Genomic DNA, 27,328 nt, shown 5'->3' on the forward strand with positions numbered 1-27,328 from the left:
GAGATTATAACAAATACCAACGTCAAAATTTTGTTAAAATCTTTAATGCCTTTTTAACTCCTTGATTAGGTAAATTTTCAAATACATGAGCATATCTTAACACTTCGTTTGAGATAAGAGTTAGATAATTTGGAAACCAAAAGAAAAAGAATGTGTGTAGTCCAAAATGCATAGAAGAAAGTTCATTTGAGATTGTTGCTCATGTTTGTAAGAGGCTAAAAATACTTTGATGTTTATGGACGGTAATTCCATGATACATTAAATCAACTTTTTTTTTGTTGGAAGCTTAAATCAACTTGTGATGCATGTGCATAGGTGTGTGAATACAATATTTAAAAGAGACAAGGATTATGAATTCCAGTTATCAATTGAGGGGCTTTTCTCATCTGTTCGTAGTGTTGTTCATTAAATCCACACATGTTACACTTAATATAAGCACTTGAACATAACCTTCGTATCACAAGCGGTATTCCAAATCCAACTGAGGGACCGTGACTAGATTATGGATTGTTTCTTCACAACGAGATACTTCTAAAGTAGGGAAGAATCTTCAAGATGACTTCTCATCTTCATGCTGAGACCAATTGAAAATGGACTGAAAATATTAATACCAAATTGATTTGAGAGCATAGACTTATTGAGATATCTATTCATACCTTAGATATAGATTTTAATCTTGGACATTTTATGACGCACGAAAAATAATTTCGATTTTGTAACTGATATTGCAATGCATAAGAGAAGTCTTGTATTTCTTTACAATGGCAACATTTTTTACGACATGATTGTTGTTCATTGTAAGAGGTTTTATGTTATCAATGTAGCATTTTAGTTTCTTCCGGTATTGCTTCTTTATTGTTACTCAGAGGTCAAAAGGTCCGTTTGACTATCTATATCCATTTGGATGTGCATGAAGATTCAAATGTAGCATTGGTAAGTAAACACCACATATTTGTTATTCAAAAAAATACATAATTATTTGGGATAAGATTCTAATGCAACATAGATATTGCATGGAAGCAGTCAATCACACACTACATGATGCTCATGACAATACCAGATCCTTTGGTGTATAAGAATCATTGTTGTTATTACTCACTACAAAATAGACAGGCTTTAGCTACGACCTTTTTGCTACGAACTAAACTTGTTGTAGCTATTGGTCAACATCTGCTATGGATATTTAGTAATCGTAACAAAAACTGACCAATAGCTACAAACATTGTGTGCAGTTGCTACACATATGTCCATGTCAATTGAGTGGCGGGTACAAATTTTTGAGAATCTGGAAAACACCTTTTTGCTATGGTATACTAAGCATAGCAAATAGACGGTATTTGCTATGCCCAGTTCGTAGCTAATGGGTGAAAAATGGTCACAAAATATTGCGCCAAAAATTTTAGGGTGCGCGGTAAAATTAAAAGCCCCAAATCTGAAGGGCGCGCATCCAAAAGGTTTCGAGAGTCTTCTCCGTAACCAGTTTTAGAAAACCCTAACGGCTCTGTTTAATTTTCTACTGCTTTTTTATCTTTCTTCTTCTAGTTTATGGGTATTGTTTTGATTGATTCAAGCTAAGTCTAATGGCTGGTAAAAGAGAAGGTCCTGCAACTGGAATCGATCTAGGAACAACATACTCTTGTGTTGGTGTTTGGCAAGACTATCATCTCCAGATTATTGCCAATGATCAAGGAAACAATACTACTCCATCTTATGTTGCTTTCACTAATTCATAGCGTTTGATGGGAGAGACAGCTAAGAACAAGGTCACCATGAATTTGACTTACACGGTTCGGTGAGTTTATAGGTTTACCTTGCAATCACAATCTGATCTTGTTTTATCTTTAAAAATTATAACCTGATTATATAGTTTTGAAAAATTATGGCATCCATAATATATTCTCTTGTGTTGAAAGTTCTACTTTTGATTAGTTTTTGTAGATTTCGTGTTTGAAATTAGGTTTGACAATCTCTTGATTAGTTAGATTTTGATTTGGATATAGTATTGACGAACCAAATTGGGAGAGAAAAGACCCCACATAACTTGTTCGATGAAATGCCCGCAAGAGATCTGATCTTATATACTGTTTTCTTTGGTGTTTGAATTCTCTCTTTGATTGTGCTCATTTCAAGATTGATTGGATTTTAGATTTAAAATGAGGATTAATTTTTAGGTTATGTGCGGATTTGATTTTGATTTTTCAGATATCATAAGAACTGTTGATTTGCATCAATGGTTTTGTAGGGCTACTTCTTCAATCAAGTGGAGAGATGGATGGGATTTACGATCTGGTGGTTTCACAAATCTCTGTTATAAATGCGGGTATTTTTAATTCAATTGAACCTCTCTTTACTGATTCGATTAATTGAACTAGAACTTTGACATTCAATTGAACCTCTTTACCGATTTGATTTAATTGAACTTTGAAGCTAAAGTAAAAATAATTGAATTCCCTAATTTCTAATTCACATTGTTAGCCTATAAAACAAAAAACTTGGGGAAACACTTAATGCAACATAATCTCAGGGAACCCAAGTGCATGGTGTTTTTTGGATCAAAAGGAGCATGGGATATCAATTGCATGAAAGTTTGAACTTGATATGTTACTTCTTGTTATCAAAGGGTTGAATCTTTTCCTGTTTTATGTTTTCGTATATTGATTTTCTAGGGTTGCTTATGAACAACTGATTTTCTGGGAGATATTCCACCTAAAAGAATCTGGTTGAAGGGAGTGCCATTTTTGTGGAAAGGTAAGCTTGTCTTGTTATTGCTAAGTTTAGGTCCCCCCTCTGCATATTGTCTTAGTTCACATCTATTGGATTTGCAGTGTCTTCATTGTGGTTGTGTTGCTTCAAAGTCATTGGTTGTACTACTGGATGATGGTGCTATGGAGTGTATTAGTTGCATGAAGATATTTTTATGCTCTGTAAGTGAACGCTCAGACTTGTTTTATAGACACCGATACTCATAACATTAAGGCCATAAAAATATCACATTGAAGTGTTGAATGCTTTTTCATGTCAGTTACTTACTTTTTATTTTAAACCCTTGTCATAACATCCAAACTTCTGTTTCTAAGAACATTAGTTAGGACTACTAGTATATCCCAAAACACCAGAAATGATATTAAGGAGTATAACAACTGGTCTATGACGAATTCTTAAAATACAAAAGAACTTTCACGAATATTATTTATAAGCAACATAGAGTTGTTCCGACTTCTGAAACTGGGATGTTCACTGCTAGGCTAGTAATATCTATATAATTTCTTCATATATTGGACTCTTTCTTTTCTTTTCTCGGAATCGTGAATGTTATATTTCATTGAAAAATGATATTTTATTATTGATTTTATCGAAGTACCAACTAACGATATTTTGTATCTCTTCTTTTACAGGAAAAGTTGGAGAAAGGAACCTTCGTACGAGATTTCTTTTTTGTTTGTATATAGTACATTAACCTCTTAAATATATAGACATAGGTTAGTTTTGGCTGTTTACTCGATATATTACGTTCATATTTTGGTCAACTCCATTTGTTGGATGTAAAGTTGTAGATTCTATGTATGAAAGATTTTTAAATGAATGAATAGATGAAATGGATTACTGATGTATCTCATTTTATATGCATTTTGATTATATATATGTATACATATATATAGATTCATGTTGGACAGGTCATGATTAATGAATATTTAGGGATATAAAGATTTTAAAAATGCAAGACTTTTTGTTACGGATAATTCCATCACTAATAGACGTTCAACGACCATATTTTTTTTCAATACTAGTTATGGAAAAATCCATAGCAAATACGTTTAACTAGTAGTTACGGATGAAAGGTGTAGCAGAAAGTTCGTAGCTAAAACCTATTGTGACGGCAATACTAGTTACGAGGTCAAGGGCGTAGCAATATGTCTGTTGCTACGGAAATATGAGTAACTGCTACGGTCGGTGTCCATAACTAAAGAACGTCTATTTTGTAGTGACTCTAATGATAGGAAAAGATTTATAGTTGTTAGCTGTGCGTATTCCCCAAATAGTAATTATAACATCAACAATAATAATAACAATAGTAATAGTAATAATAGTAAAATAACGGATAAATAAAACTTAACGAATTTTTATAATAGTATTATGTTAAAAATGTGTAATAAAATGTTACTTTTGTTAAAGATAAATAAAATTATTACTTTAGTGGGGATGGTGTTAAATGAGTCGTCCCAGTTAGTTATCCAAGTGGTTGATAGTGTTGACATTAGTTCCAAAACCTTCGAAATCGAATCTATGAGTTCTAAATTCAAATTATTAAAGATATAAATAATAAATAAATTTATTGAGTTTTAGGGTTTATGTCGTAATAAATTTCTAAAAAAAAGCATTATTTTCCAAATGGCCCCAACTTTGTGACCAGTTTCCTGTCTAGCCCCCTACTTTATCAATAATTCTCATACGGCTCTCGTTTTCAGTTACCGTTAACTTTCCGCTAACTAGTCATATTCTCTCTCCTCCATCTCATCTCTTCTCTCTGCCACCTCATCTTCTCGCCACCTCATCATCTTCTCCGGCGAAGGTCGTCGACCGACTAATTTTCCGGCTGGCGACCTTCAAACATTTAAAAAAAATAATTCATTTTCTCTCTCCTCTCGCTCTCTAAAATTTTTTTTTTTCCTTTTTTTTTTCTTTCCTCTCTCTCTAGAAAAGATCTAGAGAGAGAGGGTATGTTCGTGATGAACACGGGTGATGCCTAAAACAGCCCAAAGTGTTCATTCATCTTAGAGAAGTTTTACCTTCCCTTCCAAAATCCAATCTTTAAGTTTGAACTAGCCTTAGACCAGTATATAGAACTCAAACATAATTGGACCTAATTCTTTTGTCAAAGAGTCATGTTGTCTAAATCACCCGTGTTCATCACAAACAAATCCTCTCTCTAGATCTGTTCTAGAGGGAGAGAAGAAAGAAAAAAAAAGGAAATTTGTTTTTAGAGAGAGGAGAGAGAAAAAAAAAATTATGTTTGAAGGTCGTCGGTCGGAAAATTGGCATGCAGGCGACCTTCGCCGGAGAAGATGATGAGGTGGCAAGAAGATGAGGTGACAGAGAGAAGAGATGAGATGGAGGAGAGAGAAAATTTAACGGTAACTGAAAAAGAGGACCATATGAAAATTATTGATAAAGTAGGAGGCTAGTGAGGAAGCTGGCAAAACGAGTCCCCTTCTCTATTTCTAATTTTTCTTTTACTTCCATATATCTATTTTTCAATCTTCTGTATTTTATGATCCAAACACTGTACGAGCTTCAGTGACCCGCCCACTATTTGTTTTCTCGATTATTCACATTCATCTATCAATCAATCGAAGATCAGAATCTCTCTCACTCTCACCTCAAGAAAATCTATTCTGCAAATTATTTGAAACATTTACAGGTTTGCCAACTTCTTCGACATCTAATCAGTTTCAACTTTTCTAGGGCAAAAATCTTCCTTCTCCTTAGGTTACTACTCGTTGATGATCATGATCGAATTAACGTTATGCGATATTTACAGTCGTCGGTGATGAAGGATATATTTTTCCATATTTATCTCCCTTAACAGATTATAAAGCTTGATTTTTTTTCATCGCGTTATTGTTTTCATCATCATTCACCAAGAACGTGGTAATCGATTTTCTTCACAGTTAGAGGAGACGCCGTTCGGATTTTTAGTAGGGTTTTTGTTTTGGAGATTGTTTAGAAGTGTGGGGCACATTAGAATCGAATTAGGGTTTTCGATATAAAAGAAGAAAGAAAAATTAAGTCTTGAAATTAGGGTTTTTGTTTATCTGTTCTTTTGTGTATTTTTGGTAGTTATGGACGTGGATAATGGGAGTAGGAGAGTTTACAATAGATTAGGAGGAGCACCAACGATAGATAAAGTATGCTATCACTGGAGGGCAGGGAGATGCAACAGGAATCCCTGTCAGTATCGACACAGCGAACTGCCACAGGCAACTGGCAATGGAATTGCACAAAAGCGATCACAGATACCGCCTGATGATGGGAATTTCTCAGGCTCTTTTTCTCGTAGGAAACCTAATTCAATCAACCCTAGACCTGATATGCATGCCCCTTCAAATTGGGGCCGAGGTCATGGTCGTGCTGGGCCTGTGGGTGGAGGTTCTTGGGTTCCTCCGAAGTCTCAGGACAAACTCTGTAACTTTTGGATTGCTGGAAAATGTACTTATGGTGACAGTTGCAAGTATCTGCATCAATGGTTTAAAAGTGATAGTTTCACAATGTTAACACAGCTCACCGGCCATGAGAAGGTATTCGTTGTTGTCAGTTGCTCCACTTTCGTAGTTGTTTGATCTATGTTCCCATAGTTATAAACTGAACAAACGTTTTTATGACAGGTCATCAGTGGGATTGCTTTTCCAATGGGTTCTGACAAATTATATTCTGGGAGCAAAGATCAATCCGTACGAGTTTGGGACTGTCAAACTGGTCAGGTTGTTAAATTTTTTTCTTTTTTTGTGCTTCCGCTCTTCTTTCTTTTCTATTTTAGCTTTATTGGTTTTTACGGGACTTATCTGTGGCTTGCGTTAATGATGATTAGTGTGCTGGTGTGGTCAATCTGGGAGGTGATGTTGGCTGCATGATTAGCGAAGGACCATGGGTTTTTGTTGGAATTCCAAATGTTGTCAAGGTAATTTATTCATTCTTCGATGTTTCCAAAAATTTTCCACGAGATCTCTGGAGTTTAAGTTTAGCTAATATTGATTCTGACCAAATTTTCTCTTGTTTCATTGTTGTTATTGTGCAAATGGTGCAGGCATGGAACGCACAGCTTAACATAGATCTCAGTCTTAGTGGGTTTACAGGACAGGTTTATGACATGGCTGTGGGTAATGAGATGCTTCTGGCTGGTACACAGGTATGTTCTTCAAATGTCAAAATTCTTCAGTGGTATCACATTTGATTCTTGGATCTATCTAAACCATGTTCTGACATTCATTTCCATTTTTCCGTTAAGGGGAATTAACAGAAACTGTTTTTTTACTGCTTTAGGATGGTAGTATATTGGCATGGAAATTTAGTGCTGCAACCAACAGCTTTGAGCCTGTTGCGTCTCTCAAGGGACATACCTCTTCTGTGGTTTCATTAGTAGTCGGTGGTAGTAGACTCTACTCTGGATCGATGGACAACACAATAAGGGTGAGTTATTTTTTCTTCCCTCCTAGGTCCTGCCATTCTAAATTTAGAAAATTCCAAGTCTACAGGCTTTCTAAGTTCTTAATTTGCATGGTATTAAAACCAGAAATCAATGTACTACAATTATGCTACCATTTTGGGCGAGATCATATATCAGTTTGCGGAAATAGATTATTTCTTAAGTAGTACTGTTCTCTTTAAGCTAAGAAACTTGCCCTTAAATTACTCTATCCAAAAGACTTGAGAAACTGGATTTTCTAATCTTCAAAAAAAATTCTGGATGATTTATTCTCATAATTCCTAAATAACATAACGACAATTAAGTAAACCATTTGAAGGACCTCTTCTTCATCCATATTCCCCCTTCAGTATATCTTACTTGGGGGTTTTGTTATTTGTTCTTCCACAAGGCCTTTTCTTGTAAAGAATATAGTTTATGTTCATTAAATCTAAATATATATTTTTTTCAATCAGGTGTGGGAACTAGAGACCTTGCAATGCATTCAGACACTGACAGAACACACAGGCGTTGTAATGTCTGTTCTTTGCTGGGATCAGTTTCTATTATCTTGTTCTCTGGACAAAACGATAAAGGTTAGTTTATCCATCGGCTGTTGCTTTATTCGTTACGTCCTTAGCATTCGTTGCTGAGCTGTTAATCACCTAGTATTTGGAATGTTCTGTGTCCAGGTGTGGGTTGCTACAGAAAGTGGGAACTTAGAAGTTACTTACACGCATCAGCAAGAATCTGTATGTAGCATTATCCCTCTTTTAGATGTTTAGTAGGTGCAGTGCTTTTATTCACTTGTATCTGTTTTGTCTTTGAAAGAATGCGATTTAAAGCTCACATGTAGTTCTAATACATGTATTGTTCTCTAAGCTGTTAAGCTTCATGCCTCACATGTATTCGTAGTTTTCCATTCAAATATTTCATCTCTATCATCCCCAGTGATTAGATATTATTGTTGTTAATCCTAGGATTTTTTTCACATGTTGGTGGAGAGAATATACTACATTTGGTCATTTAGTTAATATACTACTAAACCTTTTGACTGCTTTCATATGATATTTTGACCGATTTAAACTTCAAGGTGACACTTTTGGAAGGTCTAGTAGTTATACAGTTGGTAAAATTACGCCATCAACGTGACGTTATACTTCTCTGCTGATTTGCTGCGTTAAATATCTATAGATTCTATAGTTAGGCATAGAGATGATTCAGTGAGGCTAGAGAACGTTAGTCAATTTTCCTTTGAAGTGTAGATCCACTAATATTCGGCAAGATATAAGTCATAACTCTTGATAGATAACAACCAGAAAGGTGACTAGGAACGCCCCGGAGAGGAAAATTGGTGCCAGTGTGCATCATAAATTACATACAGGACTGTTTGTCTGTGGGTGTCATGTGAGGGGGGAGGCAAACATTAGATCGATTTTAGCTTGTTACTTTTATATTTTTAGGTTTTACTCCGCTCTTCATTTTTTAGCGACTAATTTCCATGTAAGGAAATACTATCAAATTGCAAGAGTTAGTTTCCATTTTATATAACTCTAGCCAAGTCATCTGATAGTAGAGAGGAAACTCATTTATTACAGTCTAATATAAGATAGATTCAACTCTAGTTTGACAATCCTGTTTGTGTTTTAAGTATCATCTGTATTTATCTGAGAGTCTTCTTGAATAGTTGAACGTATATTTGCATTCTAACGTTGGAAACACAATATTATAGGTCATGCATGAATATATTACCTTTTAAGGATCAATATTGAAGTAGAAAATTGATAAACTGGGGGTTTTGGTTGTTACAATAGGGTGTGTTGGCACTATGCGGGATGTCTGATGCACAAGGGAAGCCTGTTTTGATTTGCTCAAGCAATAACAATAGCGTCACCCTCTATGACTTGCCATCGTAAGTTCTAACCCACTTCTAGTATCATTCTCTCTCCTTTAACAACAATATGATTTGATCAATATATACATATTTGGTTGTTTTGTTTAGATTCAACGAGCGGGGAAAAATCTATGCAAAAGAGGAAATCAGAGCAATTCAAATTGGTCCAGGAGGTTTATTTTTTACTGGCGATGGGACCGGTGAACTCAAGGTGTGGAAATGGTCTGAGCAGCAGTAAATAAATTTGAGGAATAATAGAGAGAGATGAATTTGAATATGTGATCTTGATTTTCTCCTCTCCCCCTCTAACCCCAACCACTATTTTTCTTTTCTTCTTTTGGTTTGTTTGGTTGGAGGGATCTTATTTTTATTGTAACCATGTATTTTTTTTTAAGTTTTAAGGAAGATTACAAAGTGAGATCATCATGATAATGAGAAAGGAAAGTTGGGTTTTTGTTATTGTTTTTTATGAAATGCAAAATTTAACTGGCACTGCTCATATGTTTTGTAATATAATATATTGAAGGTGGGTTGTGTTCTTCTCTACTTGATTGTTTAATCAATTATAGCCATTTCATACTTCTAAGGTTGCTTGCTAGACCCAAAATTAGGGTTTGATAGGTCCAAAGTGTATGTTCTTAGCATGATTTACCCTTGTGATCAGTTCATATTGGACAGGCTAATATTGTCGCAGGAAAGTTTAATATCGAGTGAGAAGGAAAGATTTTGAAATTTAGAATATAAACAATAGTTAAAAGGCCATACAGAGAAAGAGAGATGGAGAAGTAGATTTGATCTTTTATTCACTTTATGTGTAGTTAGGGTGCAAACATTTATATAGTTAACATATATATGGTTAACATTTATAGCGGCAATTGCAAGTGGCTGAAGGGATGGCAGTAGGATCGCAATAGGGAACTGCCGATCTTCCATGATGTGCAAAACACTGTACTTGGCATGCTAGGGCTGACTCGCAGTGTCCGTACCAGCTCTCCGTGCAACCATCAGCTTTACTAATTTCCCCTGCTCAAATATTAAATACTTTTACTTTAAAACAAAATATCTTACAAACTAAAGAGTGAAATAAGGTATTGCAATTACTAAAAACTACATTAGTTGCTGGATCCCTATTCTAGTGTGCATTCTTTTTGGCGCACAAAAAATGGCCTTAAGGTTTGAAGCAAAGAGATATGCTTTTTAATAGTTGAGATTTACAAATAATTTCTATCGCAGAGTCTTCTTGACTACATCTTGGCTAAGTTATTAGTGATCATAACTCATTTACAAATGATAAGAAAACGCAATTGAAAATTATGTGATGGAGGATTATTAAAATATATACATGCATGCATAAAAGTGAAGTTTAATCAAGAAGAAATGAACATGAAAAGAACACCACAAGGACAAGAAAGAAGTAGAAGGTGGATATACGCTTCCCCATTTGTTTAATTCAATAGAAACCCAAACTATTTGAGATAGATTAGAAGGGATTTTTCTATTTGTAGTGGTACTATAAGCTGTAGGATTGTATTAACATTTCATTGAATCATAAGATTTATATATATATATGACTGGGTTGGGATTTCATCATTAAATATCTAGCCTTAAAATAGGTCTGTCTTGAGATTTCCTCATTACACCTGTGTAGGATTGAGTTGAGATTTCGTTATAAGGACATGAGAATGAACCGTTATAATTGAAAGGTGTTGGAAACGGAGCTGATTTCAGATAGGTTTGAACCCCCAAACTTAGAAAGGGTATATGCCGATGAGTTTTTCTCTTCGAATTCTAAAGTTTAGAGTTAAGAATCGCTCAAATACGATCCAAGACAAGATGAACGAGATATTCTCGTTTAAAGTTTGTGTGTCAAAATAAAGTAAGATGGCGGAGGAAGTTAGCTTAAGGGTCGTTTTGCAAAGAGGGAACGTCCAGATCAATTTAATGGGTGGTCAAAGTGAGTGTAAAACTCCCTTGTTTTTAAGGTTCGGGATATTTTCGAGTATGAATTAGCCTATTTCTTGAAGATGCAAGGGTGTAATCGCAGTCGACGATTTTTCCTTTGTTCGCTCTGATGATGTCGTAAGTCTTTTCACGGGAATCTTCTTGATGATCAAGACTTCTGACACCTAGGTGTTCACCATAAAATGGTTTTACGAGTGAAATTCGGGGGGGCAATAATGACCTATAAAAGTAGAGAAGACACTCCGACACCAAGTCAAAGGAATTTTGCAGTTTAAGGAAATAATTCAGCGAGTTTGAGTAGAGAATGATGATCCAAAAAATGGTCATCAGTTGGCTGAGGCCAATGAGTCAAGTAAAGACCAAAAACCCGTTGATTAACCCACGTCAAGTCAATAAAGAGGTTGAATCCGAAGGAGGTCTGTCACTCAATCCCATAACTAGAGGATCGATACGATCGTCCTAGTCACCTTAAGCCCTGTCCTGACTCAAATACTGCCAGACCTGCCTTGGATTTACCAGAAGGCTAGGGGTCCACGTAAACAAGCCCGATACTTTAATCTCCGACCAGTTTGTCGCATGCTCCCCCAAGAGTGAAATCATCCTAGAGTCCTAAACCTCTTGTAATATTTCCCTCCAAAATTGTACTTCCAGTTTGTACAAATATAAAAAGTTAGAAACAGAAAAAGTAAGATTCATAATTTATGTACAAGCTAACTTCACAAGTCCGCTGTACTAAGATCCCATGGCTCAAAATAAGACGAGGATTCCATGCCTCCGTGAACTCAACTCCTGCCAACTTTGCTTCAAATCGTCTCTTAGATGACTTGAGTAAATCTGGTCGTGTTGATGAGGCTCGTCAACTGTTTGATAAAATGCCTGAAAGAGATGAATTCACTTGGAATACAATGATTTCTGCCTACGCAAGATCAGATAGATTAATTGAAGCAAAACAACTCTTGAAAGAAATCCCTAAACCTAGTTCGATTGCTTGGTCGTCGATAATATCGGGATATTCCCGTCATGGGTGTGGAACCGAAGCTTTCGAATTGTTTTGGCAAATGCAGTTAGAAGGACTGAAACCCAATCAATACACTTTGGGTAGTGTTCTTCGTGCTTGTTCGATATCTGCTTCGCTACGAAAAGGGCAACAATTTCATGCCCATGTCTTGAAAACTCAATTTGATTCCAATGTTTTTGTTGTCACTGGCTTAGTTGACATGTATGCTAAATGCAAGCAAATATCGGAAGCCGAATTTCTATTCAATATGATTCCGGATAAGGATAATCATGTGTTATGGACTGCCATGGTTACTGGGTACTCACAAAATGGTGATTGTACGAAAGCAATGGTGTGTTTCCGGAACATGAAATCCGAAGGTGTTGGAATGAACCAGTTTACATTCCCAAGTATATTAACAGCTTGTGCAGCAAATTCGGCATATTGGTTTGGAATTCAAGTTCATAGTTGCATTGTGGGTTCGGCGTTAACGTGTTTGTACAGAGTGCTTTAGTTGATATGTACGCTAAATGTGGGGATATAATAAGTGCACAGACGGTTTTGGAGGGTATGAAAGTTGAAGATGAGGTTTCTTGGAATTCTTTAATTGTTGGGTGTGTGAGGAGAGGGTATAAAGAAGAAGCTTTATCCATGTTCAGAAAAATGCATCAAAGAGAAATGAAAATTGATGATTTTACTTACCCATCTGTACTAAACTCGTTGGCCTCCATTATGGATTTGGAAAATGCGAAATCTGTTCATTGCTTGATAACGAAAACTGGTTTTGAAAAGTATAAACTAGTTTGCAATGCTCTTGTTGATATGTACGCAAAGCGTGGCAGCTTAACATGTGCTTTCAGGGTTTTCCACAGTATGAGTGAGCAGGATGTGATCTCATGGACATCTCTGATCACTGGCTATTCACACCATGGATCACATCAAGAAGCAGTTGAACTTTACCATGAAATGAGAAAAACAGGAATTAAACCAGACCCATTTGTCATTGCCTGCATTTTCAGTGCTTGTGCAGAACTAACTATGTTAGACTTAGGAAAACAAGTTCATGGAAACCTTGTTAGAAGTGGTCTTCATTCATCTGTATCAGTAGATAATTCACTAGTAACAATGTACTCAAAATGTGGATGTTTAGATGACGCAAATCTGGTCTTCGATTTCATGCCAATTCAAGACGTGGTCTCTTGGACATCCTTAATTGTTGGTTATGCTCAAAATGGAAGAGGAAAAGAGTCTTTAGAACTCTACGATCAGATGATCCAGAGTGGCCTAAAACCTGATTCTATTACCTTTATCGGCTTGTTATTTGCATGCAGCCATGCAGGTCTTGTGGATGATGGCTACCACTATTTTAAAACAATGGAAAATGTCCATGGTATTAAACCAGGGCTTGAACATTTCGCCTGCATGATTGATCTTCTTGGCAGATCCGGGAAGATAGATGAGGCAACACAGTTACTAAATCAAATGACTGTTGAACCCGATGCAACTGTATGGAAAGCTATCCTTGCAGCGTGTAGATCTCACGGGCAATTAGAAATGGCAGTAAAAGCAGCTGAAAACCTCTTTCAATTGGAGCCTAATAATGCGGTGCCTTATGTTCAGTTATCTAATATTTATTCAGCAGCTGGTAGATGGGTTGATGCTGGAAGAATACGTAGCTTGATGAAATCAAGAGGCGTTAAAAAAGAACCTGGATGCAGTTGGATGGAGATAAATGGTAGAGTTCACACATTTATGGTTGACGATAGAACTCATCCAAGAAAGGTAGAGATATACTCAAAAGTCGAAGAGATGATGTTCTTGATTAAGAAAGCTGGTTATGTACCAGATATGAACTTTGCGCTTCATGACATGGATGAAGAAGGCAAAGAGCTTGGTCTCGCTTATCACAGTGAAAAGTTAGCAGTTGCTTTTGGACTTCTAAGTGTTCCCGCTGGAGCACCAATCCGAATATTTAAGAATCTGCGTGTCTGTGGGGACTGCCATAATGCTATAAAGTTCATTTCACAAGTATATCAACAGCGTGTCATCTTGAGAGATGCAAATTGCTTTCATCACTTTAGTGACGGATTATGCTCTTGCCGGAATTACTGGTAAATGTGTCATCTTTTACCCTGGTATATACTCGTTACATTTTTCAATTGAAGGTGCATCACTGACAGGTCGTAAGCTATTTCCATAGATATGGGATTTGATCTAGCAATTTCAATGATAAAGGAGTGTAAAAACATTTCAAGTGAAATGTGTTTTATGGTTTACATATTCAGAGCAGAGGTTGACAGATATTACACAGAAGCTTTATAATGGCAAAAACTTATATGATTTGAAAGCTCAAGCAACTTGACATATATACTTGAGTGCTCTCTTATTACTTGATATTCTTCTATTGGAGACAATTTTGAGATGTAATAGGGCATATCAACTGATATTTGAACCAGACAGAAAAGTGGTTGTTCGAGCAATTGTAAAGAAGTGAAGGGCCAAAGGGGGTTTACCAATAAAAGCTCTCAATTTTGACGAGAGGATAATGTGATCAAATTCTTGAAGTGGAATGATTTTTGTCGGAGGAATTATACAAAATCAAATAGTTGACATGAAGGTCATGCAACATACTGTGACTCATTTTAGATGCTCATTACAGGTGTGAAACTTCACTATTGGAAACCTAGTTGTTAGAACAAAATCATTTACATAGTGTTTTTTCTATTTAATGACTCTATTAGATCCATTTCCTAATTACCAACAGTTCTTCCTTCTAGTATTAATACACATTCACATTATACAATTTCAACAAGTACATCAATAAGGCTTATAATCTTTTCCTCTTTTATTAGAAAGAAAATTTGAAGAACTACATAGTATTGAATTATTGATATGGGGTTCACATTGCTTGTACATGGTTTAAGTATTGGAGAAATATAAATACAGAAAGAAAAATGCTTCGTAATCAGTTCAGCTAGACAATAAGTCTTTCATAGATCACCGACCGAATGGAACAGGGGCAAAAAAAGAATACAAAATATGACCTAATTCGCTTCCTTTTGAGTAATTAGATGCGCATGTGTACAAAATTGAGAAAAAAACCGAATATGAATATAATTTGAGTTAATCTGCCTTTTCCTGCTCTTGTTCTTCTGGTGCAGGCTCTGGTTCTGATTCTGTTTCTGGTTTTGCTTTAGGCTCTGATTCTGTGTCTGAATCTACCTTGCGCTTACTAGCAGATTTTGTGAGATGATTGTAGCTTCCTTTTTCTTTGAAGAGTTGACCAAAATGGGGCTTGCAGTAAAGAATGCCGTCAAGTGCCGCGTAAGATGAAGCTGTAAGAGAACATCCTCCATGGGAACACTTAAAGCATGACTTATGGTAAGATTCTCCTTCCACACTCACCTGCAATATATATATTAATCAGTATACTTAATTGTTAAATATAATACGGGTTGAGCTGCAACTTGAGCCTTGAGGTGGGTCAACCTCAAGCCTGAAGAGCTAAGCTCGACGTTAGTTTGTCTCATGTTTTGAGCTAAATAAAATAAAAATCTAATGGAGTTCGAAACCTAGTGGGAGAAGGATTATTTCCACAGCTACAAATAAAGGCTGCAACCAAGAGTAGAGGATAGCTAGAGTTTATTTCATGGTGATTGTTGAGTAAAGTATTAGATTTGCCAAAGCCGTGTCGATTAATTGAAATTCTACCTATAGGTATAAACCTCCATAATTGTTTACACCTAGGTGTTTACATTAGCTTTCATACCATAGCTTATGATTCTACGTAATTCATGACTCTTACATACTTTTTCTAGTTTTCTACTTCTTAGTTAAAGCTTTGTTTCATATTTATTGCGCAGCTTGCGCTACGGTACATTATATTCATGCTGAGCCCCGTAGAAGAAGAACAAGTGATCCTCTTAGCCATGAACTAAGCCACATGCATCTTTCATCCATTACGTCTCCCGTCACGTTACACACTGAACTTGCTAGAATTGAGAGTGGTAAAACTACATAACCTTAAATGACGATGTTTAGGCTTTCCAGTGTGTATAGAGAAAGTGTAACTACCTTAAACACATTCCTTTTGATGGAATTATGGTCAATCCTATTTGGAGTTCTACTACAAGTTTGAGGTTCATGGAAGCTCGTATCAATGATATTGGGTAATTGTGAAATGCTACCATTGATCCTCAGAGGTAGATACAAGGAAAAAAGTTGAGGACAAAATTTTTCTGAAGAGAGGGTGGTTTATAGACAATCGAGCTTGTGCCAGCCTAAGACCACCTCATCTGAGAGAACCAGCCCAGTAATAGATAGTTACTAGTGGTGTTTACTTTAACTAGTTGTTGCTTAAGTTAAGGGATATTTATTAGAAAGTTTGTCAGTTTAATAGATTTATGTATTACATTAGGATTGAAATCAGAAAATGTAGTGGGAGAAGGATTTTTCTCCATATATATAAATAAAGGCAGCAAACTCTAGAGCACAGCCAATAATCATGCTTAATTGAGTCTATCGAGTTTATGAGTAAGGTATTAGGTCAGTATAAGGTAGAAACCTAGTTTTCCTACGCATACTTGAAGTTCTACTTGTTTTATCAAAGTGTAAACCTTTTGCATCTTCTTAAGCCTACATGTTTACATCAGACTCAATAGAGAGAAAAGAAAAAGTGACTCGGAAAATTCATTGATCTAATCCATAAGGACCCATACAATGACCATGTAATCGTAATACTAACAATTAGTGGAAAACATGACAATAAAGAAAAAGATGATATTGTGTCGTGTTTTACCTTCTCGAGTGGATAAACTGTTTTCTGACATGTAGCACATTTGTCTTGGGTACCAGAAAAGAAAGCAGAGAGTTTGCTTGGGGCCCTTGGCTGTTAATAAATTGTCACCGTAAAAGGACAAGTACCACAATCAAATTATAAGTTAGCTTAAAGATGATCGACTAAAATGGACTAACAATAATTGGATTTAAGGCGATTACCAGCTGATTTGGTTTGTCTGAAGATTTTCCAGCTGAAAAACAAGTAGTCAACAAGAGGATGAGAATAAAAAAATGCATTAGTTATCGGGTAATATATATGTGTGTGTGTGTGTGTGTGCGTGGGGGGTGTGTGTGTGTGTGGAGAGAGAGAGAGAGAGAGAGAGAGAGAGAGAGAGAGAGAGAGAGAGAGAGAGAGAGAGGAGAGAGAGAGAGAGAGAGAGAGAGAGAGAAGAGAGAGAGAGAGAGAGAAGAGAGAGAGAGAGAGAGAGAGAGAGAGAGAGAGAGAGAGAGAGAGAGAGAGAGAGAGAGAGAGAGAGAGAGAGAGAGAGAGAGAGAGAGAGAGAGAGAGAGAGAGAGAGAGAGAGAGAGAGAGAGAGAGAGAGAGAGAGAGAGAGAGAGAGAGAGAGAGAGAGAGAGAGAGAGAGAGAGAGAGAGAGAGAGAGAGAGAGAGAGAGTACATTGTTGACAACTCATAGCAGTGAAACCACCAGTCTGCTTGAAAAGTTGCTCAAAATGAGGTTTGCAGTAGAGGGTTCCTTCCATGGAGGAGTAAGTACTAATCTGTTGTAGCAGAATTGTAATTACATACAATGCATTTATCAGAAATCACTCTATCATGTTATATACATTTATGTAAGCTTATAATCTATATTCTTTAGAACAATGGAAAAACAGTAGTTGTTGAAATAATTTATATATTAGCTCCTAATAATATCGTCGTCTCAAACCTCAGCCTTCTTACATAGTTTTAAATATGATATGAAACATTTCAGACAACTTGTCTCGTTTTATGTTCTAAATTTTTCTCGTTTTATGTCTCTAACCTTCTAACCTTTATCATGATTATTTTATTAGGTCGTGTACCCGTGCCATACAAAAGTCCCAACCAACTAACCAGAAAATGAAGACTTCTCCCTTGATTGTGTCCCCCTAAAGGTATGTATTTATTTCCTTACTATTGTATCTCCTCCTTGATTTAATGGTTCACTCATTCATTGCCGGGCTCCAAAAGTGTCATCAAATGCCTATTTTTTTCCATAATTTCAACGAAACTTAAGTTCGACCTAGTTTCGTTGATTCAATATGATGTACTTTACTACATTCAAATATAGTTTCCGAGAATAAAACCAAGGTTGTATATGTTTTTGTTATACGTTTAAATGTTTATAACCAATTCATGCATGGTTTTATTTGTAAACTATAATTAGATCTTAAAACAATTCTTTCTTTAAACACACTATTTTTCAACCCAAAACACGAAATTCTGAAATGGAGAAGAACACTTGTTTTAGTATCTGATTAAACTAGAAAGATAAAAGCGTAGGACGAAGTCATGTTAAACGACCAAATTCTACATAAAACTAATTCGAATTCAAATTTGAGATTAGTATAAGGATTGGGTAGTATAAGTTAAGATAGGAAAAATGAACCGTGAGTTTTCCTTTGCAGTGACTGCATTTGAAGCAAGACTTGTGATAGGATTTCCCATCAGCAGATAACCAATCAACCACATAAACTGTCTTGTCACATGCCCTGCATTTCTCCATTGTCCCACTGAATGCCATTTTCTTTCTCTCTCTCTTCTTCTCAAAGGATACAAAAAAGTTTTAATTCCCTCTCTCTTTCTCTCAATATCTCTAGATCTATATATCTTTAATCTTTATTTTGGAAAGCTAAAGATCCATTTGAGATTGATGATTAAAATATCAGTAATTAATCCATGGAAATTGCAAGGTGAAATAGAATATCTGACTTAGTCCAGAGATGATTTAACTCCAGACAAACATAACAACCTTTGTCTATTTTAGTCTTTCATTATGTCCCATACATACCAATACTATGTTTAGATTCAACATTACGACATGGGTGATTCTCGTGGAAGATTGTTTTGGTGGAAAACAAAAACGTGATGTTAATCGTGACTCGTGACCTAGTTACGAGTAAAAGAAAGTCTGAAGTCATTCTTTTGAAAAGGTTAGCATACTTTAAAGGGTATGAATCTGTGTCTGGAACCTAGACATGGAGAGTGGGAACCAACTTGGTAACCACTAACCACTCGAGTGAAGGGTCGTTGAGCGAGAAGTCTAAAGTTTGTCATTGTTGTGTGGTTCATGGTGCTGCCTCTATTTGCCCAGACTTGTGACGAGTACTTTGAAGTTCCTTCTTATGAAAATAAAAATGAGCATTCTTTCCATTGAAAATAGACCCATAAAAAAGAATTATATCCCTTAACAATTAGATTATACTGTTAAAGAAGCGACTTTTATCTCGTATTTTTTTTTTTTTCGAATTCTTACAACCAAATGGGTTGCATGGAATGATACTAATATTATCCATATTTGCTGCCATCAAGTGTGTTGCACATAATCAAAATAACATTTGTTTTGCAAACGGGATATGAATAATTTTTATAAGCTGGCGCTGCAAGGAAAGTTTCCGAGGTTCAAAATTTTAAAGGGAAGTTGTGAGCTTTGTCAAATTTTTCGGAGAAACAAAACTTCTCTTTCACTCTATGTCTCTCATTTTAAAGGTCGCCAAAAATGTCAATTTGTCAGCGACTCTTACAGGCGTTAAGAAATATAGTAATGGGGGCAGAATGTCAAATTCTAAACATTAAAAGGGAGTTGTTCGTCCATTATATCATTAGAAAAAAATTTAGGCTCAACTGTTTATGCACAGTTTGCACATATTATGTTTGATTTGCGGATAGTTTGCAAGGATTTGTGTAGATCTACTCATCTGCATTATTTTTATACAAACTATTAGGAACTGCTTTCCACATCGGAAGAAGCTTATTACGAAATATGACCGAATTATGATCTATCCGCACCGGAATGTTACATAACTCAGTTCATGGAGATGGAGGAGGTAAGATCACTTTCTGGCACAATATTAGATCGGATAAGGTCTTCCCATGTCGGTCAATCCTCCTAGAACAGTTAACACCACCATCCAATATGTTCCTTATCATAATGTTCAAGGAATGAATTCCTCTAACCTCATAAATCTCAACCTTCACATTTTTATTAACCCAATCATTTCTTTTCTCAACTGCATTCTTGTCTGGGAAGGAGGAAGTGTCTTGAAGAGTTGAAACCACCTCTTTCACCCAATCTGGAGTTATAATTACTTTCAATCTTTCAATGTCTGGAAGGAAATGAGGGATTATCGAAACGTTCTGGTCGTTTCCTTTGTCGCCTGCCCTACTATGTGCCACATCATACAGAGGAATCTTTACGCCTGACGGAGCAGGAGTAGGAGCAATGCAAGAATCTGTCACATTTTTTAGTGAAATTGGCACACGCAAAGTAAGAGGTGTCTTCCGATATTCTTCCTTCGATGATTCTGTAATATTGGTTTGATCAGCTCCTGTACGCCAGTAAACAAATTCACGTCCAACCTGCACAAGCAAACCAACCTTTGTTAAAATTTCCACTACAATGCAAATACATGTATTTCACGTAATTGGTAAAGATCGGCCAACAATAAACCATTTCGCCGGAAGGCAACATTTTTTAGCAAATTCCGCCATCAATGCCTTCTTTAATCTTAAAACACTGCGGAATTAAAGTGAGTTTGTGTGGGAAAACGGAAGCACCACTACGAAATTTTCATGGTCTTTCATTATCTTGTTTCCAAGTCTTCCATGATCACTGAAGAATAATTTAATAGAAGACATCATTTGTAGATTTGCAAACAGTACCAACTAGACCCCATTAAATGAAATAATCATTGTTAAAACTCACCAATTTCTTCTCAAGCATCATCTCTTTTTTGTGTCCTGTGCTGTAGCAGTTCATCAACCAAAGAAAGTAGATAGCAATCGTAAGAAAACAAGGATCTAAGCTGCTAAAATCAGAAAGTTATGGAAGTAATAGAGGTAGCATTTTAAATATAGCATGAAACAAAAAAGTAACATAGACAGGTTCAGCAACAACCCCAGGATCTGCGCAACAATTTGCTTTGCAGAGTAAGTTCATCTATTGAATGCGCATATTAGAAAGTATATATTTTGTGCACAAAAATCAATTAGAAGGTACTAAAACTATAAAGCATACCAAATAAGAACACTCCTAGCTACCACATACTGAACATATACAACACCACGTACAAATATCCGAACCAATGTTACCTAGAAAGCAGGTCGCGCTAATGTTATTTGGTGTAGTGGTTGGCCACTCACTCTGTAACCAGGAGGTCCCAGGTTCGATTCTCAGTAGACGCCAGTTTTAGGTCTTGGGATATTTAATAGGGTTGGGGCCCACTCCCAGTATCCAACCACTTGGTGTAGTGGTTGGACACTCGCTCCGTAACATGGAGGTCCTAGGTTCGATTCTCCCTGGAAGTGAAATCCATGAGTTATAGATCTTGGAATGAATTTAATAGGGTCTAGGCCCCCTCCCAGTGTACCGTTCTAAAAGAAATACCAGCACAATACCATGGTTAGTATGTGGTACTGGTACATGAGGGATATACCTCTTCCTTAGACTTTTGGCGCGGTAAATTTTGGACTATATTCCTATCAATATTTAGTTTTTTACGATACATATAGAATACATATGTTTACTTTAGAATATGCGATCTCCATAGAACTTTAAATCTTAAATGCTAACCAAAAAAATTGTAGTTAGTCAATCCTGTTGTGGGGAATACATAAATGTTAGAGCAAAACATCAGAAACAGTATGGCGGATCCGGTACAGTGTACAGTAGAAGTGGAGTATCCTGGTAACACTGACCCAAACTACTTACCAGAAGATCTGCTTTCCAACTAACCAGGACCAACATGTGTCAACAATTTTACTTAAAAGGGTTCTCAGATCCACCGTCCCACCCCGACCCTCGGATTCCCAGGTACAGGATTTGATAGCTAAACCAGTTATAGCTTTGGGAAATGTAAGCGACACATGATTAATATACGGAAAAGGGCTGGGTATTAATATGTTCTGTCCAATAGCCGCATTATTGCTATCCTAGAGACCACACAATCCCAGACACATAAGATGTTGGATTAAACACCTAATAAGCGGAGGTGAAGAAAATCAAACTAAATTATTTACCTGATACCACCGCCACCAGCTGGTCCATTTGTGTAGAGAGCAGTAAACTCTTTGACAAAATGGACCGCATGCTCCTTCCGCTCAAACAATCCATCCATACGTAGCCTTATGTCTTCATTATCCCATCCCTTCGAAGTTGTTTGATCCCTGTTGGTTGCTTTCAGACTATCAAGACCAATAATATAGGAAAGTACGCTGTTACTGGTACCAGGAAAAACTTCATTCATCCATGACCTAACCTGGTAAGAGAGAAAGGTAAGTATATTTCGGAAGGCCTTTGGCAGTGACTATTGACACTATTTCAGAATTTTATTGAAATAAATTATGAGTCTATGACTTAGAAAGAAACTTTATGACCAGAAGGCTTGACATGTTTAACTAAATTCTATTTAGTAAATTTCAAGTTAATGTCTCTAAGACTCTAACTATGTAACAAACTGAAACACAAATTATAGTTGAACAGACTTACCAGAAACTCTGCTGCTTTTGCACGCTCAACACATCCATACCCTCCATAGGATATTTCTCCCCATCCTTTCCATCCAAAGTCCTACAATGAAAAAAATCTCAAGCATGCGCACCGACTACATAACAATACCTAAGCTATTGAACTATAATCTATCAAAGGAAATAATAATTTAGTAGGAGAGAATTCTGGTGGCCCCAAGGCAAATTAAACGCTAGAGGCCTTTATTGAGGGACTTCATTTTTCTGTTTTTGCCCTTCTGTTTTAGGGGCAAACAAATATTCTTTTCAGTTAGCCATAGGTGATAGGCCTGAAAACAATTAAAAAAATAACAATATAAAATATCAGTTTGTAGACGATTCCGACAAAATTTCAATATGCTTATACGAAAAAAAAAAAAAATTAAGTACTAAATTTGAAAATGGTGTTGGTGGTGCTCGACGTGGAAAAAATGAAACTCTTCTTGACTACCCCAAGATATAATGGGATTTATGAGAGCAAGTTTCAAGCAACTTATGATCCTTATTTTTCATTAAAAAAACTCATTATTTAAAAGCTAAAACCAACTACTTATCTCCCTTAGGCCCTAGTTACTTGAAGTGAAGTTCACCTTGCTTTTCCCCCAGTCGTCCTTGAACTTAAGATAATACATGTTTGTCTTATTTACATGTTCTCCAGATTTTGAATTTTTGTTTTTGTGAACAGCAGATATGCTTGCTCACCTTTGGAATCAATTGGAGAAGTGTAGTAGGAATGCATTGATCAGATGGTTTCACTCCAGTACAGAGAACCTTATCAGTTGATATCGAGCAGAAGGAAACATCTCGAATATCTAAAACCTGTCTATAGGAAGCCAATGAATACAATTTTGTGAATCTTCAAATTCTGAAAGTACTAAAAAAACAATCAAAGAACAGAAGTAATTACCACATCAGGAGTTACATAAGCACTTGGATCTCCAATCTCATAAAGAAGTTGTTCAGCACAAGTGCTAAAGTTTATAACCCCTCCACTGCCTTTGGCCTTCGATAAACATACTTTTCCATCAAAACAAACTTCAGCAAAGGGAAGTGACAGATCTAAGAGATGCTCCATCGATATGTTTCGGTAGTTATCTCCTTGCAAAATCAATATCAAAACAACCCTAGTAATTAAGTTAATGGAACACAGTTGTTTTCAAATCTTAAGACAGCAGATATATAAGCAGTTGAAAGGTTAACAAATCCACATCAGCACCTGGATGCATGAAGTAACCTCCTGTCAGTTGACAACCACACTCTAAAAGATGACCAGTCAAAGCCCCCACCGACAACTGCATGTAGTCGTTCCAGTTCCACCCTAGTTCATAAACCTAAAGAATAACAATGGCAGTCAGATCGCTGAAATTGCTTCACATATTTGAGACACACGAAGAGATCATCTGTTTTAGAATATATTTGATTCCAACAGAATACATATGATTCTTGAACTTACTACAAAATGCAAATGCAGGCCAATTAAGTTCTTTCTTGGCATCTAATTCGAGTGTGTCCTTGATTCAGGATACACTTTCTGTTTAAATTTTACATCATTTGGCAAGTGAAAACCTTGACATTATTTGGACAGAGAAGGCAGTAGCGCTAGACATTTAGAACTGAAGAAGCCAAAGGGCTGCTTTACTTCACTCTTTTCCTTCGATTCTAGTGTTGCCACCACTCTCTGATGGTTCAATATGCACATGTAAAATTATTCTTTCTTCGCAATAGAATTTCCATGGAAGTTTTTTTGTCTCACTTAAATGGTACTGCCATTACTACTTTCCAATATTCCACAAAAGGAGAAATTTTACATGATTACATGTAGGCTTATTCGGTTTTATCGAACTCAATATTTGATAGTTAATAATCATGTTTACAGGAAGATCCAGAAGTAGAAGGACCAATAGATCATAGATCTAACTGCCGAAGAAGAATGACATACCATTGGAGCCAAGAACAGAGCTGCATCAGCAACCCGTGATGTAATCACAACATGTGGTTTGTACTTCTCCAGACACTGAACAATGGGAGCTGCTCCCAAATATGTACTAACACCCTTCACAAATATTTTGACAAGAAAGTGAGATTATGTACCGGCTATATAACAAGTATTCACGTACCAATTTTCATGACTAATAACCTCTGGAAACACCAACAACGACAATTTGTACATCTATGATCTATCCACGGATGCGCTTATGAGTGTGGCAATTGCATTTACAAGTGAAGAAAAACAACTAATTGTACACAAACAATTCTTTTTGGCGTTGTAGGTGAAAGTATACAAAAATATTGTAAGAAAAAGTGATGCAGGAATATTTGAAACTTACACCTTCAATCTTATTATGTGAATCCTCCAAACCTGTTATTTTATAAAAAGAAAAAAAAAAGTAACCATAAGCAAGACTCAAAATGAATTTCTCGTCAAGTTTTAGCTGTTATTTTAGTTACTTGCATGCTTCTACATGTAAAGTCCATCAATATATTTTCTTTTTCCTCCATGAGAATGTAAGAGAATACCTGAATTCGAGAGTGAAATCTCATAAGCAACAGCTACGGTTATCTTAAGCCCAAGATGGGTCGCCACATCTAAGACTTTCTTTTGCGCACCAAGTGGATCCACTTCAAAATTTATAGACATGACAAACACAATATAAGACCCAAGGTGAAGAGAGTGTACCTCCAAATAACCTTTAGTTAACAACTATTTCAGTAATCTCTTTAGTGCATATTGGGTTTGGGTGACTTTAGTTTGTTATAAATTTAGCAGCGGAACTTCCTTCAAATCTATCTTTGAAGGAAGCTATTTAAATGTTATTTCAAAGCCTACCCCAGACCTAAATGAAATCAACGGTCTTCACATCCGAGTCAACATTATCTCTTCTGATGAACTTTCTCACTCTCTTGATGAACGGTTGATTCCCATTTAGGTCCGGGGTAGATATGTTTATTCTTTTAGCATTTTCAATCATTTTTTTTCTAATTCATATCCCTCCTATACATTAACTTGTATCTTACATAAATCTCAAATTTAAAGCATCAAATCAAAGTGCTAAAAAAATGAACTTTACCTGCACCCATGTTAGTAATTAGACAAGTTCCTTTCTCCACAGCCAAGGGTAGCAATAAGCTCATCCAATCCGAAACTGGACAATCAATAAATAGTTCATTGTGAATTGAGTAAATAATTAGTTAATCTGCATAAAGCTAAGAATCAAAAGAGAGGATTGATCCATACTAAGAGGATCATAACCAGGGCCAAGTCCAGATAGCATAAATTGATAACGATCAGCTAGGGTTCTCTCTGCTAAACATTCAAGCACCAAATAATCTAATTCTGGAACTCTTTCAAGTAATTTGAGTGCCGCAATTGGTCTATCCCCAGCAAATCCAGCTCCACAACCAATTAATACCTTCTCTTTTCTCCTTTCTTGGTTTTCTCTCTACCCCACAAACACAAAAAATTAAATCAGTAAAAATTGATTTAAGATGAACAAAAATGACTAATATAATTGGGGAAAAATAAGATAAGAACTCAACCAATTTGATTTCACAGTTGTGAACTACTTCTTGATCGTCCATCTCAATTGAAGAAATTGTTGTCTTTCTTTAACATACCCAACCAAACATACTAAAATTTTGAAAAATTCGACCTAATTCAGAATTTTGGAATCTGCAATTATCAGTCACTTCTCTAACCGAAAAACAACTACTAATAAGTTACAACTAACTTTTTATATTTAAATCAAATTCATGGAAATATAAATTAATAAATGTTAAAATAATTTAAACCATGTTTATTTTGGATATGATACAAAAATACAGTTGTTGGGTGCGTGGTCCATTTGTTTGTCAATTATCATAATGGGTTATTGCAAAACTTATTTTGTTCTTCAACTACAAATACAAAATCGATTTTAAATTTAAACCAATTCTTTCTTTTCGATAAAAAAAAATTACTTTTCGTTTCATAATATGTTAAGAACATAATATATCACATTACGAACCAATATAATACATTATATATGTTCTTACTACGTTATTTTACGAAGAAAACGCAAACACCTTTGCCCTAATTGAAATTTGGGGGAATAACACACTTTTCGTTAGTTTGTTATCTTACCACCATTAAGTAAGCAATAACACACTTTTTCATTAGTTGAAGCGTTGAAATAGGGCTACCCGACGACATTATGAGCTCAAAAAATTACCTCTTGTTCAGGTCTTACATTTTGATACACATTTTATGAAGTAGAAATAAGCCGTTAAAATAAATGCCAAGTTAAACTTTTTTTTTTTTTTATGAGAAAATGCCAAGTTAAACTTGTTGATGGTAGTTGTGAAGAGAAGGTAGAATTGGAGTTTTTGGGGTGGTTTCATGGTTTAATGAAGGTCTCAAAGGGTAAAAAGAGGGCTGGTTTTTTGGTAGATTATTAAAACTTGGAGGGTGTTTGATTTTTCCACTTCTTAAGTGATTTTCACTTAATAAGTGCGGGCCGGCAATTTTAAACTGTTTGTTTTTTCACTTAATAAGTGAATATCACTTGTAAGTGGGGCCAAATTAAGTGCAAAAAAGTAAGCTCCAACTTGGAGCTTATTTTTTTGCACTTACTTTCTAAGTGCTAAAAAAGCTTACTTTCTAAGTGCTAAAAAAGACATTTTTATCCTTCTCCGAATATAATAATTACCAATATAATTATAACTAAAAAGAAAATCTTAAACAATTGATAAGTAAAAAAAACTTTTTATGACTTT

At 35.8% G+C, this 27,328-nt stretch overlaps 4 protein-coding genes, 1 long non-coding RNA gene and 1 pseudogene across 10 annotated transcripts; 4 read left to right on the top strand and 2 right to left on the bottom strand.

Annotated features, from left to right (window-relative positions):
* Positions 1-2,666: 2,666 nt before the first annotated feature.
* Positions 2,667-3,489, top strand: LOC147533951 (uncharacterized). The gene is made up of 3 exons (XR_015227529.1): positions 2,667-2,748; positions 2,826-2,924; positions 3,396-3,489. It is a non-coding gene; the product is annotated as an uncharacterized LOC147533951 (long non-coding RNA).
* A 1,704-nt stretch (positions 3,490-5,193) lies between these two features.
* LOC147533952 (zinc finger CCCH domain-containing protein 48-like) lies at positions 5,194-9,620 on the top strand. Its single transcript, XM_086647401.1, has 10 exons — positions 5,194-5,419; positions 5,839-6,296; positions 6,384-6,479; positions 6,587-6,676; positions 6,803-6,904; positions 7,039-7,185; positions 7,657-7,776; positions 7,873-7,932; positions 8,995-9,092; positions 9,183-9,620. Exons 2-10 carry the CDS (start codon positions 5,841-5,843, stop codon positions 9,310-9,312), a joined length of 1,299 nt encoding a protein of 432 aa, XP_086503527.1. The 5' UTR covers positions 5,194-5,419; positions 5,839-5,840; the 3' UTR covers positions 9,313-9,620.
* A 1,590-nt stretch (positions 9,621-11,210) lies between these two features.
* LOC147533953 (pentatricopeptide repeat-containing protein At5g16860 pseudogene) lies at positions 11,211-24,900 on the top strand (annotated as a pseudogene). 3 transcript variants are annotated; one of them, XR_015227533.1, is made up of 5 exons: positions 11,211-11,513; positions 11,642-14,692; positions 15,231-15,414; positions 17,887-17,967; positions 24,453-24,900. The product of XR_015227533.1 is annotated as a pentatricopeptide repeat-containing protein At5g16860 pseudogene, transcript variant X3 (transcript). The 3 variants fall into 3 exon arrangements; XR_015227531.1 differs by lacking the exon at positions 24,453-24,900 and having other exon boundaries at positions 15,195-15,414; positions 17,887-18,205; XR_015227532.1 differs by lacking the exon at positions 11,211-11,513 and having other exon boundaries at positions 11,557-14,692; positions 15,195-15,414.
* Positions 11,738-12,547, top strand: LOC147533954 (pentatricopeptide repeat-containing protein At2g13600-like). Its single transcript, XM_086650081.1, has one exon. The coding sequence runs from the start codon at positions 11,738-11,740 to the stop codon at positions 12,545-12,547; it is 810 nt and encodes a 269-aa protein (XP_086506207.1).
* LOC147533955 (LIM domain-containing protein WLIM2b-like) lies at positions 14,894-18,915 on the bottom strand. The gene is made up of 5 exons (XM_086647405.1): positions 18,462-18,915; positions 17,490-17,592; positions 17,032-17,063; positions 16,832-16,921; positions 14,894-15,438 (listed from the first exon to the last, which is right to left on the bottom strand). Exons 1-5 carry the CDS (start codon positions 18,594-18,596, stop codon positions 15,157-15,159), a joined length of 642 nt encoding a protein of 213 aa, XP_086503531.1. The 5' UTR covers positions 18,597-18,915; the 3' UTR covers positions 14,894-15,156.
* Positions 19,639-26,757, bottom strand: LOC147533956 (propionyl-CoA carboxylase). Of its 3 annotated transcripts, XR_015227530.1 has the most exons (14): positions 26,114-26,559; positions 25,812-26,016; positions 25,645-25,719; positions 25,094-25,195; positions 24,904-24,935; positions 24,516-24,629; positions 23,793-23,907; positions 23,484-23,674; positions 23,279-23,395; positions 22,560-22,640; positions 22,091-22,329; positions 21,164-21,370; positions 20,778-20,817; positions 19,639-20,431 (listed from the first exon to the last, which is right to left on the bottom strand). XR_015227530.1 is itself a non-coding variant. In XM_086647402.1 (13 exons), exons 1-13 carry the CDS (start codon positions 26,153-26,155, stop codon positions 19,883-19,885), a joined length of 1,902 nt encoding a protein of 633 aa, XP_086503528.1. In that variant the 5' UTR covers positions 26,156-26,757; the 3' UTR covers positions 19,639-19,882. The 3 variants fall into 3 exon arrangements, 2 of the variants coding, with proteins under 2 accessions (XP_086503528.1, XP_086503529.1); XM_086647402.1 differs by lacking the exon at positions 21,164-21,370 and having other exon boundaries at positions 26,114-26,757; XM_086647403.1 differs by lacking the exon at positions 21,164-21,370 and having other exon boundaries at positions 20,778-20,812.
* Positions 26,758-27,328: the final 571 nt, after the last annotated feature.

The sequence above is a fragment of the Eschscholzia californica genome, unplaced genomic scaffold (genome assembly GCF_041429995.1).
Source record: "Eschscholzia californica isolate CP2 unplaced genomic scaffold, dmEscCali1.0.p SCAF_6, whole genome shotgun sequence".
NCBI lineage: Eukaryota > Viridiplantae > Streptophyta > Magnoliopsida > Ranunculales > Papaveraceae > Eschscholzia > Eschscholzia californica.

Bases quoted from the DNA above. Each gene is read 5' to 3' on its own strand.
- LOC147533952 (XM_086647401.1), top strand. From the start codon at position 5,841: ATGGACGTGGATAATGGGAGTAGGAGAGTTTACAATAGATTAGGAGGA. The intron at 6,677-6,802 runs GTAATTTATTCA...CAAATGGTGCAG, and splicing joins GAATTCCAAATGTTGTCAAG to GCATGGAACGCACAGCTTAA. The intron at 7,186-7,656 runs GTGAGTTATTTT...TTTTTCAATCAG, and splicing joins CGATGGACAACACAATAAGG to GTGTGGGAACTAGAGACCTT.
- LOC147533954 (XM_086650081.1), top strand. From the start codon at position 11,738: ATGTACAAGCTAACTTCACAAGTCCGCTGTACTAAGATCCCATGGCTC.
- LOC147533956 (XM_086647402.1), bottom strand. From the start codon at position 26,155: ATGGACGATCAAGAAGTAGTTCACAACTGTGAAATCAAATTG. The intron at 23,908-24,515 runs GTATGTCATTCT...GTTATTCTTTAG, and splicing joins CTCTGTTCTTGGCTCCAATG to GTTTATGAACTAGGGTGGAA. The intron at 22,641-23,278 runs GTGAGCAAGCAT...TTTTCATTGTAG, and splicing joins TTCTCCAATTGATTCCAAAG to GACTTTGGATGGAAAGGATG.
- LOC147533955 (XM_086647405.1), bottom strand. From the start codon at position 18,596: ATGGCATTCAGTGGGACAATGGAGAAATGCAGGGCATGTGACAAGACA. The intron at 17,593-18,461 runs GTTCATTTTTCC...CTGCTACAACAG, and splicing joins ACTGCAAAGGAAAACTCACG to ATTAGTACTTACTCCTCCAT. The intron at 16,922-17,031 runs GTAATCGCCTTA...ATTTATTAACAG, and splicing joins CAGACAAACCAAATCAGCTG to CCAAGGGCCCCAAGCAAACT.